At 40.6% G+C, this 21,594-nt stretch overlaps 1 protein-coding gene across 2 annotated transcripts in view; it reads right to left on the bottom strand.

Moving 5' to 3' along the window:
- parp4 (poly (ADP-ribose) polymerase family, member 4) overlaps positions 1 to 21,594 on the bottom strand; it is a 140,600-nt gene that overhangs the window by 30,170 nt on the left and 88,836 nt on the right. For both annotated transcript variants that reach the window (XM_060826065.1, XM_060826067.1), the window contains exons 24-27: positions 14,431 to 14,618; positions 11,149 to 11,248; positions 6,704 to 6,874; positions 6,339 to 6,419 (exon numbers count right to left, since the gene is read on the bottom strand). In XM_060826065.1, coding sequence (XP_060682048.1) covers positions 6,339 to 6,419; positions 6,704 to 6,874; positions 11,149 to 11,248; positions 14,431 to 14,618 — 540 coding nt within the window. The remainder of the gene's footprint in view (positions 1 to 6,338; positions 6,420 to 6,703; positions 6,875 to 11,148; positions 11,249 to 14,430; positions 14,619 to 21,594) is intronic.

Raw genomic sequence — 21,594 nt, 5'->3', positions numbered from 1 at the left:
GAGGTTGTTTCCCCTGGATGGGGAGTTTTGAATTATGGACACACAGTTTTAGAACTATCAGATGAGTTCAGAAATGGTTTCACTCAAAAGGATTGTGAATCACTGGCATTCTCGATCCAAAGGTTTGTGGGTATCCCAGCATTGTTCTTTCAGGGAATCAAGAGATAACGGGAAAGGGCAAGAGAGTGGAATTGAGATAGAAAGTTAACTATCATTGATTGATGCAGGTACAACAAATGTTTACAAATGCAAATGAAACATTGGTGCGTAATAAAAGGAGAATCAAATATAAAAGTATAGATGTGTTGGTGAAGTTATACAGAATCTTATTGAGACCTCATCTCAAGTACCGTGCACAGTTTTGGTCTTCTTATTTAAGCAGTAATGTATTTGCATCGGAGGCTGTTCAGAAATCATTCCCTAAGCTGATTTCTGGGATGATGGTGTTGACATATGTGAAAAGGATGAGCAGGTTTGATCTATACTCAGTCATATTTAGAAGAATAAACGGTGATCTTATTAAAGCAATTTAAAAAAAAATTCTCTAGTACTTCACAGAGAAACTGACAAGATGTTTCCCCTAATGGGGAATCTGGAATTCAGGCATCTAATTTTGGAATAATGAATTACACATTTAAGACTGACATGAGGAGGATTTTTTTTCTCAGATTACTGTAAATTTTCAGAATCCTCAACCCCATAAAGTTATAGAGTTGAGTCATTATACACATTTACAGTTGAGATAGACTGTCTTTTGAACTACTGAAGAGTCTAAGATTATGCTGGATAAATAGAAAAATAGAGTCATGATCAAGACCAAATCAATCACGATCTTAGAGAATGGTACAGCAGTATGACTTATTGTTGCTGTACTTCATATGCTCATAAATAGTTTTGATGTATAGATGGACAGGGCAAAAATGGAAATTAAGATGAACTGCAAAATAGAGGATGTACCCACTTTTTATAAAAAATGTAGGATTTGATAAAAAACATAAAAATAAGCAGCAGTAGAACACTTGGCTGCTCAAGGTGTGGTGAACCATAGACATCTGTCTTACTTGAAATAAAAACCAATGCTCTTCCTATTTGTCTTCCTAATTACTTATTGCACCTAAATGCTATCTTGCTGCGCTAGCTTACCTGGGAAGGTTTTTTTTCTATAAAAGCGCGCAACTCCAAGCCTTCGGCCTCACTCTCTCGGCGGAGCAGGTAAGGGCTGTCTGGCGGTGTTCTTTTTGAAGTCGCGGTATAGTCCAGTTAGATTTTTTTTGTAACGGTTAAAATTTAAAGTTTGTTTTCTAAGCGCCTAGCGGACCCGGAAGCTGGTGTAGTGCTAGCTTACCTGGGAAGGTTTTTTTTTCTATAAAAGCGCGCAGGCGAGGAACCCGAGGCACTACAGGGGTAGAGCCTCCTACCCGCCCTCCTCCTCTAACCTAATAATAAGACCCGTTGTGGTAAGCAGGTAAGTGCTGCATTTTGCTTGTTTGTTTCTTTAGATCTAGTTTTCTTTTTAAAGTTTACCTTTTAGAGGGATGGCAGCGAAGGCAGTGCAATGTGCCTCTTGCAAGATGTTTGAGGTGAGGGAAGCCATTAGCGTCCCTGCTGAATACACTTGCAGGAAGTGCACCCATCTCCAGCTCCTCCAAGACCGTGTTAGGGAACTGGAGCTGGAGTTGGATGAATTGCGGATCATTCGGGAGGCAGAGGGGGTCATAGATCAGAGCTTTAGGGAAGTAGTTACTCCGAAAGTTATAGACAGATGGATGACAGTGAGGGGGACTGGGAGGAAGCAACCAGTGCAGAGACCCCCTGCGGTCGTTCCCCTCAAGAACAAGTATACCGTTTTGGATACTTGTGGGGAGGATGACTTACCGGGGTAAGCAATGAGGTTCAGGCCTCTGGCACGGAGCCTGTCCCCGTTGCTCAGAAGGGTGGAGAAAGGTAGAGCAATAGTTATTGGGGACTCAATAGTGAGGGGCACAGATAGGCGGTTTTGCGGGGGTGACAGAGACTCACGTTTGGTATGTTGCCTCCCAGGTGCAAGGGTACGTGATGTCTCTGATCGTGTTTTCCGGGTCCTTAAGGGGGAGGGGGAGCAGCCCCAGGTCGTGGTCCACGTTGGCACCAACGACATAGGTAGGAACAGGGGTGAGGATGTTAGGCAGGCTTTCAGGGAGCTAGGTTGGAAGCTCAGAGCTAGAACGAACAGAGTTGTTGTCTCTGGTTTGTTACCCGTGCCACGTGATAGAGAGTCGAGGAATAGGGAGAGAGAACAGTTAAATGCGTGGCTACAGGGATGGTGCAGGAGGGAGGGATTCCGGTTGCTGGACAACTGGGGTTCTTTCTGGGGAAGGTGGGACCTCTATAAACAGGATGGTCTCCACCTGAACCTGAGGGGCACCAGCATCCTTGGGGGGAGGTTTGCTAGTGCTCGTTGGGAGGGTTTAAACTAACTCTGCAGGGGCATGGGAACCTGGACTGTAGCTTTAGGGTACAGGACCTTGAGTGTAGGGAGGTTAGGAACATGGCATCGATCTCGAAGGAGGGTGCCTGTAAACAGGAAGGTGGCTTGAAGTGTGTATACTTCAATGCCAGAAGTATAAGAAATAAGGTAGGTGAACTTGCAGCGTGGGTTGGTACCTGGGACTTCGTTGTTGTGGCCATTACAGAGACATGGGTAGAACAGGGACAGGAATGGCTGTTGCAGGTTCCAGGGTTTAAATGTTTTAGTAGGGTCAGAGTTGGGGGTAAAAGAGGGGGAGGTGTGGCATTGCTTGTCAAGGATAGTATTACAGCGGTGGAAAGGACGATGGAGGAAGGCTTGCCATCTGAGGTAGTTTGGGCTGAGGTTAGAAATAGGAAAGGTGAGGTCACCCTGTTAGGAGTTTTCTACAGGCCTCCTAATAGTCCAAGAGACGTAGAGGAAAGTATTTCGAGGATGATTCAGGAGAAGAGTGAAAGTAGTAGGGTGGTTGTTATGGGGGACTTTAACTTCCCAGATATTGACTGGGAAAGCTATAGCTCGAGTTCGTGAGATGGGTCGGTGTTTGTCCAATGTGTGCAGGAGGGTTTCCTGACACAATATGTAGACAGGTCAACAAGAGAGGAGGCCATACTGGATTTGGTTCTAGGTAATGAACCAGGCCAGGTTTTAGACTTGGAGGTAGGTGAGCACTTCGGGGACAGTGACCACAACTCGGTGACTTTTACTCTAGTGATGGAGAGGGATAAGTGTGCACTGCAGGGCAGGAGTTATAGCTGGGGGCAGGGAAATTATGATGCGGTGAGGCATGACTTAGGATGCGTGGATTGGAAAAATAGGCTTTAAGGGAAGGACACAAATGATATGTGGAGCTTGTTCAAGGAGCAGCTATTGGGTGACCTTGATAAGTATGTACCAGTCAGGCAGGGAGGAAAGGGTCTTGTGAGGGAGCCGTGGTTTAATAAGGAATTGGAATCCCTTGTGAAAGGGAAGAGGGCGGCCTATGTAAAAATGAGGCGTGAAGGTTCAGTTGGGGCGATTGAGAGTTATAAGGTAGCCAGGAAGGATCTAAAGAGAGAGCTAAGAGCAGCGAGAAAGGGACATGAAAAGTCATTAGTTGGTAGGATTAGGGAAAACCCAAAGGCTTTCTATAGGTATGTCAGGAATAAAAGGATGACTAGGGTAGGTATCGGTCCAGTCAAGGATAGTAGTGGGAAGTTGTGCGTGGGAGGCGGAGGAGATTGGAGAGACACTAAATCAATACTTTTCGTCAGTATTCACTCAGGAACAGGACATTGTTGCTGATGTGAATATTGAGTCACAAGTGATTAGAATGGATGGCTTTGAGGTATGTAGGGAAAAGGTCTGGGGAATACTGGAAAGGGTGAAAATAGATAAGTCCCCTGGGCCTGATGGCATTTATCCTAGGATCCTCTGGGAAGCTAGGGAGGAGATAGCGGAGCCATTGACCTTGATTTTTAAGTCGTCCTTGTCTACAGGAATAGTGCCAGAAGACTGGAGGATAGCGAATGTGGTCCCCTTGTTCAAGAAGGGGAGTAGGGATAGCCTTAGTAACTATAGGCCAGTGAGTCTCACTTCTGTTGTGGGCAAAGTCTTAGAGAGAATTGTAAGGAATAGGATTTATGAACATTTGGATCGGAATAATGTGATCAAGTATAGTCAGCATGTTTTGTGAAGGGCAGGTCGTACCTCACAAACCTTATTGAGTTCTTTGAGAAGGTGACCAAGGAAGTGGACGAGGGTAAAGCAGTAGATGTGGTGTATATGGATTTTAGCAAGGCGTTCGATAAGGTACCCTATGGTAGGCTACTGCAAAAATTACGGAGGTACGGCATTGAGGGTGCATTAGAGGTTTGGATTAGGAATTGGCTGGCTGGAAGGAGACAGAGGGTAGTAGTTGATGGTAAAGGTTCATCTTGGAGTGCAGTTACTAGCGGTGTTCCGCAAGGATCTGTTTTGGGACCATTACTGTTTGTCATTTTTATAAATGACCTTGAGGAGGGGCTTGAAGGCTGGGTGAGCAAGTTTGCGGATGATATGAAAGTCGATGGAGTTGTGGACAGCGAAGAAGGATGTGGCAGGTTACAGCGGGATATAGATAAGTTGCAGAGCTGGGCAGAAAGGTGGCAAATGGAGTTCAATGTAGCTACGTGTGAAGTCATTCACTTTGGTAGAAGTAACAAGAAGATGGATTACTGGACTAATGGTAGGCTACTTGGTAGTGTGGATGAGCAGAGGGACCTTGGTGTCCATGTACACAGATCTCTGAAAGTTGCCACCCAGGCAAATAGTGCTGTGAAGAAGGCATATGGCGTACTGGGCTTTATTGGTAGAGGAATTGAGTTCTGGAGTCCTGAGGTCATGTTGCAGTTGTATAAGACTCTGGTGTGGCCTCATCTGGAGTATTGTGTGCAGTTTTGGTCGCCATACTATAGGAAGGATGTGGAGGCACTGGAACGGGTGCAGAGAAGTTTTATCAGGATGTTGCCTGGCATGGTAGGAAGATCGTATGAGGAAAGGCTGAGGCACTTGGGGCTGTTCTCATTGGAGAAAAGAAGGTTTAGGGGAGATTTGATAGAGGTGTACAAGATATTAGGGGTTTAGATAGGGTTGACAGAACATTTTTCCGCGTACGGAGTCAGCTGTTACTAGGGGACACAGCTTTAAATTAAGGGGGGTTGGTATAGGACAGATGTTAGGGGTAGATTCTTTACTCAGCGGGTTGTGAGTTCATGGAATGCCCTGCCAGTAGCAGTGGTGGACTCTCCCTCTTTATGATCATTTAAGCGGGCATTGAATAAGCATATGGAGGTTATTGGGCTAGTGTAGGTTAGGCACGCTTCGGTTGGCGCAACATCGAGGGCCGAAGGGCCTGTACTGCGCTGTATTTTTCTATGTTCTACGTTCTATGCTTCATGCGTGAGGATATCTGGATCCCTCTGTATAGCAGCATTCTGTAATCTCTCCATTTAAATGATTTTTTTTGCTTTTCTATTCTTTCTATCAATGTGGACAACTCCACATTTTCTGATATCTTTCTCTATCTGACAATTATTTACAGAATTATTTAACCTATCTTTAACCTGATACTATATCTTGGTGACAAATGCTTTTCCATCTATCTCCATATCATCAGCTAATTTGGCAGAGTATATTTTGGCTATTCATTCAAGTTATTAATATAGAGAGTAGATATTTCAGGCTCCAACACTGATCCTCACGGTCCTCCAACAGTTACACATGTCTTGACTATCTGTTTTCTGTTCATTAGCCAGTCCCTTATCCATGGCTTGATACATCAATATCATGAGCTCTTATTTTGCAATGCGCCTTTTTTTGACAACCAGGAGTCTTGCTCTGAGGCAACTACCCCAGTAACAATCTGTTTCGACCACCAGGAAGTGCACAAGACTGATCTAGTGATAACCATCTTTCAATTTTGCTTTCTACTCATAATCAGATTCCTGAATCCTGGTAACATCTTACATTAGCAATACTGAGAAAAGAAACTCAGTTTTGTGTACATTGAAGCTCATATAGCTTGTGATAACATGATTTCCAAACAGTTCCACCATCACCGTAACATATTGCCATTTTCTATATCCCCTCTACCCTAAGTCTATCAAATACACTAGAATATAATGGCTGTAATTTTAACGCTGAATTTCAATTTTCCAATTCTACTGATATTTATGAACACATCAAAACATGTTAATGAATGAAACTCTACTTCACAGTGCAGATTATCTTATTACTCTGCAGATTATCTTATTTATGTTTTTGTTAATAATTCTTACAGTTAAGTTAATCAAAAAGTTTTCAGAGAACATACCTTGCCCTTTGTCTTTTGCAGTTCAGTGGTGGAAACCATGGTACAAATTTCTTGGTCATTGATCACAGCAGAGAGTTCAGCCTGATGTGCACAGAAGACTGATCTTAAATCTTACATGATTTTAAAGCTTAAAAACTATAAGCTTTTAATAATGACCTTTTCTGTAATTTTACTTTTCTTTCAAGACTCCGGTCCCAAAACCATAATTTAATAACACAGAAACTGGACATGATTTCCAGATTACACAATGTCATACCCCATAGTTATCACTTACATGGCTTTTAGGTCTAAATTTTACTGAGACCTTAATACTGTTTGGTCAGAAAGATGCAATGATATTGAAAGTGAAAGAAAGTAAATCTCACCTTAGTACAGTGTGGAACAAAGCCATAGATGAGCAGTCTTGAATTGCTGAATACAGAGTGAATTTGTGCTGGGGCTTGGACTGGAGCTGCAGCATTGCAACTGAACCGTTCCCACTTCACAAAAATTGAACTGCAGCCTGGTTGAGTGACTCGATCCACCTGAGACAGAACCTATCATAAAGAGATGAAGTAGAAGGGAGAACCTTCATTAAAACTGCGATTCTGCAAATAAAGCTATGTTAATTTACAGTAAGCTTAAAATTTATGAGTTCTCTATAAAGCATCAACAAAAGGAAAAACAAAAATCTGGAACAAAAACTTTTTAAAATACTCTCATCTATAACAAAAGTAAAATTCTTCATATTGAAACCTCAGACTTTTTGAAAAACTTTAATTTATTTCAGTTATGAAGGCTGAAGTACTCTAGAGATAGACAGACTTCAGACCATAGGATCAACACTTCACAATAAGTCTCAGATAGATAGGAAGCCATGTTTTCATTAAACTGCATGAGGCTGGAAGGTACCACACAGGTATATAAAAGCAAAACTGTAGTGATTGGAATAAGGTGAGCCAGGTGACATAATAAAATATATGAGTTCCCTGATAGGGACTGTTAACCTGGTCCAATCAAGGAGCCCTAGCTGACAGATATAAACCAGAGTGCCAGGGGTTCTGCTCACTCTTGGAGCCAGCACTGTGCTAGCTGGACCAGTGTCAAGTACTCTGCATGTGTAAACAAAGGGTGACTTAGTGATGAGATGCTGGCCTTTGTGGAGTTATTTCAAAAATACTACGGATGCTGGAGATCTGAAATATAATCAGAAGTGTTGGAGAAACTAAAGTCTGCGCAGTATCTGTAGAGAGAGAAACAGAGTTAATGCATGAACTCCAAAGATTCTTCTTTCAGTTCTGAAGCAGAGTTGTTGGTCTTGAAAGGTTAATTGGTTCTAAGCCCTAGCTCCCATCTGTATAAAAATGTAGCTTTGCAAAGACAAATTTCAAGTGACTGCACACTGAAAAAAATTGTGTGTGCACATGAACTAAATTTCAAAACTATTACTGGTGGAAGTTAATGTTCCCTGTTATTTATAGTGGAAACCTATGATCACTATTATTTTAAATGCATAGAAACAGACAAATTAAAATGAGAAAGAGGCCATTCAGTCCCGATTTTCAATAAGATTATGACTGACTTGATTACTTCACATTCCTGCCTACCAAGGTAAGCTTTCAGCCACTTGCTTATCAAATACTAATCTACTTTTGCCTTAAAAATATTCAAAGACTACTTCCACTGTCTTTTGAGGAATAGTGTTCCAAAGATCCACAACACTGAGAACACATTTTTCCTCATCTGTTTCAAAATGGATGACCCTTTATTTTTAAACTATGACTTCTAGTTCTAGATTCTGTCATAAGAGCAAGAATCATTTCCAAATGAACCCTACCAATGCCTCAGAATCTTACATATTTCAATGAAGTTGCCTCTTATTTTTGAAATTCCAGTAGGTACAAGCCTAGCCTATCCAATAAGGCGACACACCCAATTCCAGATGTTACAGCAAACGTTCTCTGAACTGCTTCAAATTAATTTGCCTTCTTCCTTCAATGAGGAGACCAATATTGCACACAGTATTCCATCATAAGTCTTACCAGTACCTTGTATAAGTGAAGCATAACCTCTTTTGTTTATATTCAAATTCTGTTGCAATAAACATGTACATTCTATTAGTTTTTCTAATTATTTGCATACTAATATTTTGCAATTCATGCACTGGGACACTCAGATTCCTCTGCATCTCAGAGCAACACAATTTTTCACTACTTAGATGACATGCTTCTGGAACAGGGACTGTAGGAATGAAGTGGTCAGGTAACTGTCTCCTTCCTAATGTGCCTCATTGGCTGCAGCTTTGCCTCCAGCTTGGCTATTTTGAATCAAAGATCTTGCAACCACGGGCACTAACTGCAGATATAGCTGGTCTGAATGACACCAGCATCTAGAAGTTCCCACATTCTGCCTGCCATCTTTGCAATATTTTAATGACTTTGCTGATGAAGTAACATCACCACAGTCCTAGATTATTATTACCATTAGAAAGAGAAGACTGGTAGTGAGGGTCACCATGTCTCAGGCAAGAAGCAAGGGTGAGAAGGCAGGATCTTCAACGTAACCGAAGCCAGTACAGGAACTGAATCCATGCTGTTGGCATCATACTGCATTGCAAACCATTCAGCAAACTGACTCTTATGATTATTGTTTTGACTTAATTAATATATAATTAACAATCCTGCAACAACCAATGAGTTTTAACAGCAAATTTACCAATGCTTAGTAAACTCTTATAATCACTAATACTCATCCACTGTTCATTTGTACTTAGACTCTGACAGTCTGGAAAGAGACCCTTCAGTCCAACTGGTCCATGCCAACCAAGTTTCCCAAACTAAACTAGTCCCATTTGCCTGTATTTGGCTCATGTCCTCTAAACCTTTCCTATTCATGTACCTGTCCAAATGTCTTTTAAATATTGTAACTGGACCTGTATCTATTACTTCCTGCAGCTCATTCGACATACGAACCACCTGTGTGTGAAAGTTGACCCTTAGGTTCCTTTTAAATCTTTCTCCTCTCACCTTAAAAATATGCCTTCTAGTTTTGAACACCCCTACCCTAAGAAAAGACCTTTGTTATTCTCTTTGACTATGCCTTTCATGATTTTATAAACCTCGATAAGGTCACATGCACAAGTTCGTCTCCAAGCATGAAAAAAGTTGAACTTTGCAAAATATCAGATCTTAAAACTTGGCCAAGTAACAACTAAAGTCAGGAAAGAAATTATTTATGGGTTGTCACGAGGCTTGTGTCCCACTGAATAAGCACTTCCCAAAGTGGCTGCTGGTATAGGAGTTTCTTATTGGAGCAGTGATTCTGCAGCTCTGTCTGGGGTGATTCTCTTGGAGATGGTGGAACTGATTTGGAATTCCCCTTCAGAACCCTCTGGTTGCATCAATGAAGAATTCTGGTGGGTGTTGAAATCAACACTGCAGCTTTGACGAGAGATGTTTCAAAGAAAGGGAAAGAAGGGTAAGGCTATTTCTCTCTTGATATTAGCATAGATGTCCCAGTCATTGAAGATTAATCTTCAAAGACAGCGCTTGCAAATTGGATGCAACGTTGAATCTCTGCATTGATGTCAGTCTGAGATGACATGTACCTACCCAGGTAGTGAAACGTTCCACATTTGGGCTACTTTCTCCTTTGATCTCAGTGGAGGAATGGACTGGAATTCAATGTAGGATAGGTTAGTATAAGACACAAGTCTTCAAGGTTGAGACAGAGACCAATTCTTCAGTATACTTCCGTGAGGGCGTTGAGCAAGGACTGAAGATTCTTTTCCAACAGGGCATAGATGATGTTGTCATCTGCATACTGAAGGTCCACAAACAAGGTTGATGTCATTTATGTCTTGGACTTCAACTAGTTGAGGTTGAAAAGATTTCCGTTCATTTTGTAGATAAAGTCCACATCACTGGGAAGGTTGTTCTTGTCAGAATGAAGAATGGTAGTGATGAAGATGGAAAAAGGGATTGAGGGGGTGATCGATCCCTGTCTTGACTTCAAACGATTCTGTCATATTACCACTGGGGAGAATGATCACTGACGTCTTGTCATGAAGGGTTGGAGGATGTTGAAGAATTTTCTGCTCAGCTAGCCATTCACAGAATCGTCCAAACCACTTCCTGATTATCTGAGTCAAAAGCCATGGTCAGATCAATGAAGGCCACGCAGACATTTGGTGTTGTTCCTAGCATATTTCTTGGCAATTCCAAGCAGTGAAAATCACGTCCGGGTTTCTTCAGAGACTAAAAAGAAATGCCCGGTGAGGATTCAGGCAATCATTCTCCCAGCAATAGGGAGATTCCTCAATAGTTCCCATAAGTTCACTTTGTCTCCTTTCTTGAAGATGGTGATGACGGCAATATCCCTGAGATCAGCAAGAATTTCTGCTTTGTTTTGAATTTTAAGGAACTGTTTATAGATGATGGGTATGCTCTGCTCATCTGAGTTTGAACATCTCCACTGGAATCCTGTCTATTCCTACGGCTTTTCCATTCTTCACTGTCTAGTGGTGACTTCACATCCTGCCAGACTGATCGAGTGTCTAAGTCAAATTTGATGGGGAGTCGGGGATTTTCTCAAATATGTCCTCAACACAACACAATAATTTTACCTGGTTTTCATGGATGAATCCAACAATATGTCATTGAGAGTGCTAATCCTTAAGCTTTAAAATGGCTTTTTGTTAAGCTTTCCTTCCGTCATTTTAATTCACTATCTTCATTAGCACAAAGCCATGTTTCTTAAACTTAAAATAAAACTTCTAAAAATATTATTGTATACACATTATGTAATACCCAGAAGGTATAAAAAAACTCACCTTTGCTTTCCAGCTGAATTTGGTTTTCCAATCAAACATCTCAAGCGCTCCTCCTCCATATTGTGCCAACATTCTAAGCATATGGCGATTTGCTGTTGACCTGATGGGAAATATAATAATGAAATGTTTTAAAAGTTAAGATGCCAAAAAAACATACTACTATGAACATGTATTTCAGCCTATTCCTAACATTTACCACGTACAGAAAGCAGAAAATCATGATTAACCATGTTTAAACAGAGAAACCCAAAAACTTTGAACACCTGGTGTAGGTTGATAATAGGTAGAGAAGGAAGATCACAGCTGGAATACTGTGAGAAGTTCTGGGACCCTTACATAAAGAAAGATATTTTGGTATTGGCGGCAGTCCAGAGAAGGTTCATGAGACCGTTTCTAGGTATGGAGAGATCTGTCTAATGAACAGAGTTTGTGTAAGGTGGGCCTGTACTCACTGAGATTAGAAGAATGAGAGGTGACCCTAATTAAACATATAAGATTCTTAAGAGACTTGGCAGTGTAGATGCGAAAAGGATCTTTCCCCTTGTGGAAAATTCTAGCACCAGATGGCATTGTCTCATTAAAGACAGAGAGGAGGAGGAATTTTGCCTCTCAGAGGGTAATGAATCTGTGCAATCCTTTACTACAGAGGGCTGTACAAGCTGGGTTATTAAGAATATACAAGACTGAGATAGACAGATTTAAATCAGTAAAGGGACCAAGGGTGATAGAACAAAGGCAAAAAAATGGAGTTGTGGATTAACAGATCAGCCACGATCTCACAAAATGGCAGGACAAACTCAATGTGCTGAATGACATACTTTTGCTCTGATGGCTTGTGGTCTTATCCATCTTGCTTTTTACTTCCTCAAAGAATTCTAAATAAATTAATCAAACATGATTTCCCTTTCTCAAAAGTAGGTTGATGCTGCTTGTCTTTTTATGATTTGCAAAATGTTCTGCCATTAGTCCTTAATAATGGATTCTAGCAGTTCCCTATGATATAAGATAGGATAATCAGCCTTGAACAAACGTTTTACATCAGCAATTTTCCAAACCATTGGGACATTTACAGAATCTAGGGAATTTGGAATATCACAGCCAATGCATCTCTTATCCCTGCAGCAAATTATTTTAAAATCCTAGGATGAAAGCCATTAGGTCCTGACATCAGCAAAGAATGTCTAAATAAAAGAGGTAGAAATTACAGTCTGAGAGAAGCTAGCTAAAAAGTTCAGTCAATAAGAATTTCTATCAAGTATTTAAAGTGGAAAATAATAACTAAATCTACAATTGAAAAGGTAATGGCAAGAAATGTGAGAATAATGTTATTGCACCAATCAAGAATCATTAAAACTAAATTGGTGAGGTGGGGAGGGAGGAAAAAGGATGGATCCCAGACTGAGTCATCAGTTGGTGAATGTGGAAAGAATCTTCTCAGTCCCACGTTTGAAGGCAAGACTGGAAGGAATGTGGAGGGTGTAGGTTCAATGGGTTAACAAGCTCTGCCTTCAACTAACCTTGCAAATAATCTTAGTGTGGGAGAGACAAGGGCTTATCCATTCAGTACTGTATTTAAATGCTCAATTATGGGCAGACTGGAGACATAGTCAAGATCTTCCTAATGATAGTCTGACAACTTACTGAGGCCATATGCTTTTATCAACCTTGAATGAGTTTGCAAAGCCTACTACACTGACCCACCTATTCCTGGAAGAGAATAAAGGATTTGCGGGCTACAGAAACAACCATCTTTGGAAGGTCTTTCCTATTATAGAGGTAGAGATCTTCCTATCTTAAGATAGCATGTATGGAAGTGCCAATTAAATAGCTACCTCCTGTGACTTTATTTTGCCAGGTACACCGCCAAGAAGTATGGGGTTTTGTGGAAATGGAACTGGTTCCATGCAGCAATTAGTTTTTGAAGTGCTAATCATTTTGTCCAGAGTCATAGGCACAAATATAAACCAGAGGTGAGGAAAAGACATACTTGGAATCTTCAAACAAGGAAACTTATATTCAGATAAATAAAAATGCATTTCTAGGTCCTTGTGCAGCAGAGAACCATGTCATAGTTTCTGAAAGATGGAAACAAATAATCAGGTCCACAAAGTGTGTCTAAAGAAAGGGTGAAGAATGTAATTGGAGTAGCTGCAGAAGTCAGAAAGTGGAAGAAATTATGTCAGTAGGAGGTAGATAAATAACAAATGATCTATTTTAGATAGTGAACTCCAGTAATGAAAACAAATTCCAAGCTAACCACAGGAGTATTCTTGAAGATCTCTGGTCAGACAATGTGAAAGCAATAAAAAAATACTTGAATGCTTAATCCTAATCGAATTAGTAGAAATTAAATAAACCAAAATTGTATATAACCCAAGGCTGACAACTGAAATACTTGGCAAATAGAAAACAAAAGTCCTAAGAAATATCTCAGCCATCTGTGCACCGCGCTGTTCAACACGGTACATAAACCAACCAAAGGTTGGGTTTAAACATCAGAATTCCAGTTTGGAAGTCACAGAGGGAAGGATAGCTGAACCAAAGATTCTAGCCAGGTTATGAGGATAACAGCCTTATAATCATGATCCTACCTATCACGCAAATAATGCATTTTAATGAATTAAATTATTTTTTCATAAGTTTTTAAATGTTTATTAGTAAGAACAGAACATTTTTCTGCAGTAGGAATACTGTGGAAATAGGCCCTTCGGCCCAACAAGTCCACACCGATCCGCCAAAGCACAACCCACCCATACCCCTACATTTACCCCTTTCACCTAACACTACGGGCAATTTAGCATGGCTAGTTCACCTGACCTGCACATCTTTGGACTGTGGGAGGAAACCAGAGCACCCAGAGGAAACCCATGCAGACATGGGGAGAATGTGCAAACTCCACACAGTCAGTTGCCTGAGGCGGGAATTGAATCCGGGTCTCTGGCGCTGTGAGACAGAAGTGCTAACCACTGTGCCACCGTGCCGCCCATAAATTAGATGATCTCCCTAATTTACTCCCTCTCCACTTTGGCCTTCCATTTGTCATTTGTAATGATGGTTTGATAACCTCTTCCATTAGCATTCAGTTAGCTCAACTCTACAATAGCTCTTGAGTTCATAGCTTATAATATAATGTTTATAGCAACAGTGAATGTCATGAGTATCGACACTGTATATCATGTGTTTCTAAGTGCAAATTGGACAAAATATTTCAAAAATAGCTTCTACTTCATATTCTACTTTCTTTGATTTATTTTCAACTATTTGCTCAAGAAGAAGACTTACCCAACACCACAAGTAAATATCCTGGTATGTTTGACATTCTGGCATACTATCTTCAATGTAAGAGTTTCATTCTGAAGGTGTCCATCAGAAATCAAAAGTACATTGCGTATTCTTTTGGACGGAGCAAGCAAGTTCAGATTCAGCAATGGTCTCCAAAAATCTGTGTTGCCCATTGGCTTCTGAACAGACTTTGAAAGAGTATGAAAATTAGAAGAGTATTGGTTAACTCAAGAATTAAGCAAACTTTTTATTAACTGACATCTATAGGATCAGGCATGTGCCAGTTGATGCAATATTCCGGTTGATCAAGAGATCTATGTAATCCATGTAAAAACTCATACTAAGTAATAGAAATGTAATGCAGGGGGTACATATATTACTGTTATAAATCACTTCAGTAATAAATCAACTTTGATTAGATTCTGATTTTTCAAATGTTTTGCTATTACTTCTTTAATAATTGATTTCAATATATTTCGAACAATAGATGTTAGGCTAATCAGCCCCCAGTTATCTGCTTTTTGCCTGTCTCCCCTTTTGAATAGAGGCATCACATTAGCATTTTCCAATCCTCTGGTTCTTCTCCAGAATGAAACAAGTTTTGGAAAATTACAACTAATGCATCCACTATCTCTGCAGTTCTCTCTTTTGGGAACCTAAGATGCAAGCCAAAAGGGCCTGGGGACTTATCCACCTTTAGCCCCACTAGTTTGTCTAATACCACTTCTTTAGTGCTGGTTGAAATAACTCCACAGTTGCTAGTTTCCTGTCACCAAGTCACCCTTGATTTACATTTGGAGCGTCCTTGACACTGAACCAGGTCCCTCAGAGCCAGCTCTCAGAGTGAACAGGATGTCTGACATTCATGTTTTTATCTGCCAGGGCTCTTTGGTTGGGGCTGTTAATCTGGTCCAATCACAAAACCCGTATTCTATGAGGTCCACCTGGCTGACCTCGTTACAATCACTACATCCCTCCCCCTCTGAGTTTGAGGACACAGTCCAGTTTTTTTTTTGTAGCTCCTTCTGGGGTGTTCAGCTTCCTCCAACTCTGCCTCTGATACGGGCATGTAAAGCACAGTAGATCATTTCCTGGGCCCGGGGCGTCCCGTAAGAAACTCATTCTCCTCTTCTGGTGGCAAAGGTGCCACGACAGCAAAATCTGCTCTGTCCATTTCAGATTCTGAGTTATCTTCAACAGAGGGAGAACCATGGGTTCTGCAACAGTCAAAAAAAGGCGGTCAAGGGGCTGGACATGTTTAACTTCTGCGCTGTTTTTGGGTTTACAGCTTTCATATGGTCCAAGGGCTTGTTCAGGACCAGCTCACTCACCCGAACTTTATATGTCATTGGACCTGACCTTGCATTAACCATGTCTCTTATCCATACAGGGCCATCCCTGTGCATCCGACACCCAACATTGTACCCTGAAGTAAACTGTCTGTCTCATTTAGTGAACTCTTGTGTCTGGCATTGGTGTTTTTGATGATGTATCACCTTCCCCTCCTGGTCTGGGAAGATATGATTTAATTTGGTACAGAGTCTTCTCCCCATTAGCAACTCTGCTGGAACTACTCCTGTAGTGGCATGAGGGGTGGTCTATACTCAAATAGGAACTGAGACAATATGGTACCTTGTGAAGCTGTAGGCTTTTTCTTTGATAACCCTACCTTCAACCTTTGGACTGTTCTTTCTGCCCGATTACTGGATGATGAACGGGATGGAGCTGTCCTTCTATGACGATTACCATTTGACTTTTGGAAATACTTAAACTCCCTGCTGGTAAAAAATGGCCTATTATCTGTGATCAATATTTTCGTGAGTTTGTGTATTGCAAAAGATGTGCAGTTTTTCTGTCGTCATTCCAACGTTTGGTGAATGAACTCTATACCCATCCAGCCACTTCAAATGAGCATCCACGATGACTAAAGGATCTGCATAATCGATATATATCCAAGTCCAAGGTTTACCCCTCCATATCAATGATATGGGGGAGCTGCTAGCTTTGTCCTTGTTGGCACATTGGGCACTGCCACACCAATGCAGCTATGTCTGCATCCACTCCTGGCCATCAGACTTAACTTTTGACCAACACTGGAAACCCCTGGATAACCCTGGTGAAGTTCAGCCTGTATCTAGCAGCAACCTTTGCTCGGGTCAATCACTCTTGCTCCCTGTAAAAATATGTCATCCTCTGCTGTGATTTTTGTGTCTCTGGGTCCAAAAACATTTTAATTCTGGTTATAATGGCTCTTTGGTTTCTGCCATCATTACCAGTCATTTCAGTTTTGCTAGGACCAGATCTTTCTATGTCCTAAGTCTGATATTGTCAGCTGTGACTGGAAGTATGTCCAGAAAATTTAAAACCATTATGGACTCTTCCAATGGCAGCACCACTGGTGGTGAATCTGCATTTGCAATTTGGCCTCCAGGGTGGGGTTCCAACTTGCAATTATACGCACTTAGTATTAGAGCCCACAGTTGAATTCAGTCTGAAATTATGGGCTTGTCCTCTTTAAGTAGACTAGCAGAGATTTGTGGTCCATTATTATTACAAATTTATGTCCAAATAATAATTGGTGAACCTCCAAATTTGACTGCCAAATCTTCTTTCTCTATTTGGGTGTATTTAAGTTTTGCATTAGCCAAAGTCCAGGATGCATATGTTATTGGGCATTCCACTCCACTGGGCCACTTATGAGCTAATACTACCCCGATCCCATACAGCGAAGCATCGCATGCCTGTACCAGATCTCTCTTAGCATCACAGTGTGCCAACACCTTAGAGGATGGTAGCTGTTTTTTCACTTCCCTGAAAGCTATGGCTTGGCTACGTGACCATTTCCTAGGCTGACCCTTTTTGAAAGAGTTGATACAAAGATGCCAGGATGGAGACCCGATTATGTATAAATTTTCTGTAATAATTTACCAGTTTAAGGAAACACTGCTCTGGTACATATGTGGGAGCTGGGGCACTTTTCATCGCCCACACTTTATCCTCCAACAGGAGTAACACTGTCTTGTCAACTCTATAGTCAAGTAGGTCACTTGGGGTGTCTGGAACACACATTTTGCTCTTCTCAGGCATACGCCCACTTGGCAGAAATGTCTAAGGACTCAGTCCAAGTTATGTAAATGCTCCTTACTGGTCTTCCTTGCTCCTTACGTCAACTCGATAAATGGCAACCTGGGGTAGACATCGTAAAATGTTTTCCATCATCTGCTGGAAAATTGCACAGCTTCACAAGATACCATATTGTCTCAGTTCCTATTTGAGTATAGGACCACCCCTCATGCCACTACAGAAGTAGTTCCAGCAGAGTTGCTAATGGGCAGTCTTGTATTTGGTACAAACCCTTATGGGTATTGATTGTAGCATACTTCTGGGAATCCTTGTTTAACTGTAATTGTAAGCGTGCATAGCTCATGTCCAGCTTTGTGAAGGATAGCCCCTCTGCCAATTTTGCATATTAGTCCTTTCTGCAAGGAATTGGGTATTTATCTAACTGCAACAAGGGGTTTACTGTTTGTTCAAAATCTCTACATAGGCGAACCGACCTGTCAGGCTTCACAATCAGTATTACTGGTGCTGTCCACTCTGCAAATTGGTCTGGCTTGATGACTCCTTCGCTTTCTAGCCTTCTGATCTCAGCCTCTACTTTTGCCTGTAAGGCAAAAGGCACTGACAAGCCTTGCAGAATCATGGAATTGCTTCCTGGTCAACATACAAGGTTGTTTTAGCTCCTTTGACTGTCACTAGACCTTCCTGAAAACGTCCAAGTATTTAGTTAGGACTGAACTCAGGTAGCCATTTTCTATTTGAAAAATGTTGAGCCAATATAGGTGAATCTTTCTCAACCAATTTTGCCATATCAAGCTTGGGTCTGAGTCTTTTATTACAATCAGCTACTTCTCATAAGAAACTGGAACCAAAGTTATACCCTTAATCTGTAAAGGTTCCCTGGTATCAGTTCTCAGCCTGGCCGACATTTTGTGCAAGGTTAAGCACTGGAGTCCAGAGTGAATTTTGTTAAAGACTATTTCTGCGATCACTGAAATGGCTGCGTCAACATTGCCGTCCATTAGAACAGGGTGACCAGATGTTTACTTTGATTGGTTCCAATTTGGATGTTGCTAAGCAATTTAACCATTCCAAACCAGACGTAGGTGACATTCCAGGGAGTGCACTCTCCTGGATACAGGCCTATGCATTCTCTTACTCAATTTAGGTTGAGCTGAACCTTTTTGCTATCGCAAGTCTCCATACCGACAACAAGTACAGTGGCTTGATGGCCGAGACCCTGAAGAAGATTTTAACCATCTGGCTGAGGCTTGGCTTTATTTTGAGGTTTTACTGTGGGCTGATATAGAGTCCCTCTGTTCAGGATTTGTCCTGAGTGAGGCTATGCAATTGCTGTCACTCAAGTGGAGTTCCCCAAGCTCTGTCAGACTGGTGATTGTATTCATTTCCATCAGAATACCCTGCAACTTATATACTCCATTTGTCGCATTTTCCAATGATAAAGCCAGTTGTACTGACTACTTGAAGTCCAGTTGGGCTTCAGTTAGTAGGTCCTTTTCCATGGTTACATCATTAACCCCACTCGTGTCATCACAAAACCAATCCACAGAAGCCGGTATCCCATAATCAAGTCACGCTTTATTTACACATGGAGAATCCTTGACACTGATTCACATCCCTCAGAGCCAGCTCTCAGAGTGAACAGAATGTCTGACACTCATTTTTTAACCTATCAGCCCGGGCTCCCTGATTGGACCTGATTAACAGCCCCAATCATGGAACTCATATTGTATGAAGTCCATTTGGCTGACCTTGTTACAATCACAACTATTCTTTAGTGTCAATGAAATATTCAAAGTACCTTCCACTGTACAGATTAATGCAAAATATCTGTTTAATTTTTCTGCCATTTCCTTGTTCTCCTAAGGTATCTCCCCAGATTCATTTCCCAAGGGACTATGTTCAGTTTGACCTCTCTCTCTCTCTTCCTTTTTATATATTTAAAGAAACTCTTATTGTCAGTTTTTATATTCCACACTAGTTTGCCTTCATTGTTTATTTTTTCTATTTATGTTATCTTTTTAGTCTTCTTTTGCTGTATTATGAATTCATGTCAGTCTTCAGAACTATCACTGATTTTGGCCACCATATATGTTTGTCGTTCAACTTAATACTTACCTTAATTTCCTTTGTTAGAGATGATTGGTTTATCTCTCTTAGAAGCTTTCCTCTTTACTGGGATGTACTTTTACTGAGAGTCATGAATTACATCCTTAAACAACTGCCACTGCTTAGTTACTTTCATTCCTGCTAATCTATCCACCCAGTTCACTTTAGCTAACTCTATCCTTATTCCGTTATAATTTCCTTTACTTAAATTAAAGACTGTTGTTCCCAATAGAAGTTTCTCACTCTCAAACTGAATATTTCATTCTATCATGTCATGATCACTACTTCTTTGGGGATCTTTTACTCAGAGGTTATTTAGTAAACCTGCCTCATTATCCATTACTGGATATAATATAGCCTGCTCCCTGCTAGGCTTCCAGACATATTGCTCTCGGCAACTATCCCTAATGCACACGGTGAATTAATTGCCGTAGCTTTTCTTTCCCATTTGATCAACAAGAAGATTAAAGACAACGATAAGTATTGTTTTATTCTTTACGCATGCCCCTATGACTTGTTGATTTATACTCTTGCCCACAGAGTGATTACTGTTTTGGGGTCTGTACACTATTCTTATCAATGTCTTCTTACCATGCTGTTTTATATCACCACCCAAATGGACTTTAAATCATCAAAGTCTAGAGCAACTCTCATAACTGTCCTCATTTCATTTCTTATCAATAGTGCTACCCCACCACCTTTTCGTCCCTTCTGTCTCTCTAAAAAGGTCAAATATCCCTGAATAGTAAGTTCCCAGTTTTGATTTCCTTGCAACCATTTTTACGCAATGGCTTTTCCATCATATTCATGTATCTTGATTTGCATGGTTTGTCCACTTTATTTCAAATGCTTCATGTATTAAGATACAAAGCCTTTAAGTTTGTTCTATTCTTGAATTTCCCTATCCTTTTATAATTCCTTGGTACAATATGACATTCTGTCCTTTAGTTTAAAGTTCTGTCTACAGACCTACTTATGCAATTCACTAGGACTCTGGTCCCAGCAAGATTGAGTTGGAGCCTGTCCAATCAGAACAGCTCCCTCCCTCCCCATTTCTGTCCCATGAATTCAAACCTGTTTCTCCCACATCAGTCTTTGATGAATTATGAATCATTAGTAGAAACTAAATCCTTACAAATTCTTATACACTAATAGGGTAATTTAGTGTCACAATAGCATGTTGTACAGACTTTTTAAAATTAAATGAATTTTTCATGTTCTGAGATCACTTTGTCATGATGTTTACGGTACTTGAAAGGATAGAATTTCATTTTTGAGTATTGATTCTCAAGTAATTTAAAATATAATGACTTAAATATTGCTGAAAAAAGACACATTTTGACAAAGCGTTTCATCTTCATAATAATAATTTATCAATCAGTGTCTATCTGCCAACTAATTAGCACTTTCCTCTCTTACAGTATAAATGTTGTTTTCACTTTACTTTGATACTTCTTGTAAATTGTCCTATTAAACAGGAGATGAATAGCTTTGGAAAAGGTGACTTTTTTCAGAAAAATTTAACATAAAAGTAGATAGCACTTGATGCAATGTATTCTTGATTCATCAAATCAAATAAAAGGAGCATCATTGTGCCAGCTTTGTGCCAGCTCACAACATTCCAAATGCGGTCTGACCACAGCCTTATATAGGCCCAGCAGTACTTCTCTGTTTTTGTTTCATAGCCCTCTTGAAATGAATGCTAACATTGCATTTGTCTATCTAACTGCCAAATGAATCAGCATTTTAACCTTAACAAGGTCCTGAACCATGATTCACAATTCCCTTTGTGCTTCAGATTTCCGAAGCCTTTTCCAGTTTACAAAATAGTCTACACTTCTATTCTTCCTATCAAAGTGCATAACCTCACACTTTTCCACATTGCATTCAATCTGCCACCGCTTTGCCCATTCTTCTATCAAGTGCATGTCCTTTGACAACTTCCCTCTTTGCTCAACATTACCTGCCCTATCA

This window comes from Hemiscyllium ocellatum, chromosome 6 (genome assembly GCF_020745735.1).
Source record: "Hemiscyllium ocellatum isolate sHemOce1 chromosome 6, sHemOce1.pat.X.cur, whole genome shotgun sequence".
NCBI lineage: Eukaryota > Metazoa > Chordata > Chondrichthyes > Orectolobiformes > Hemiscylliidae > Hemiscyllium > Hemiscyllium ocellatum.
The sequence above is the reverse complement of the archived record's forward strand: the minus strand, read 5'-3'. Positions and strand labels throughout refer to the sequence as shown.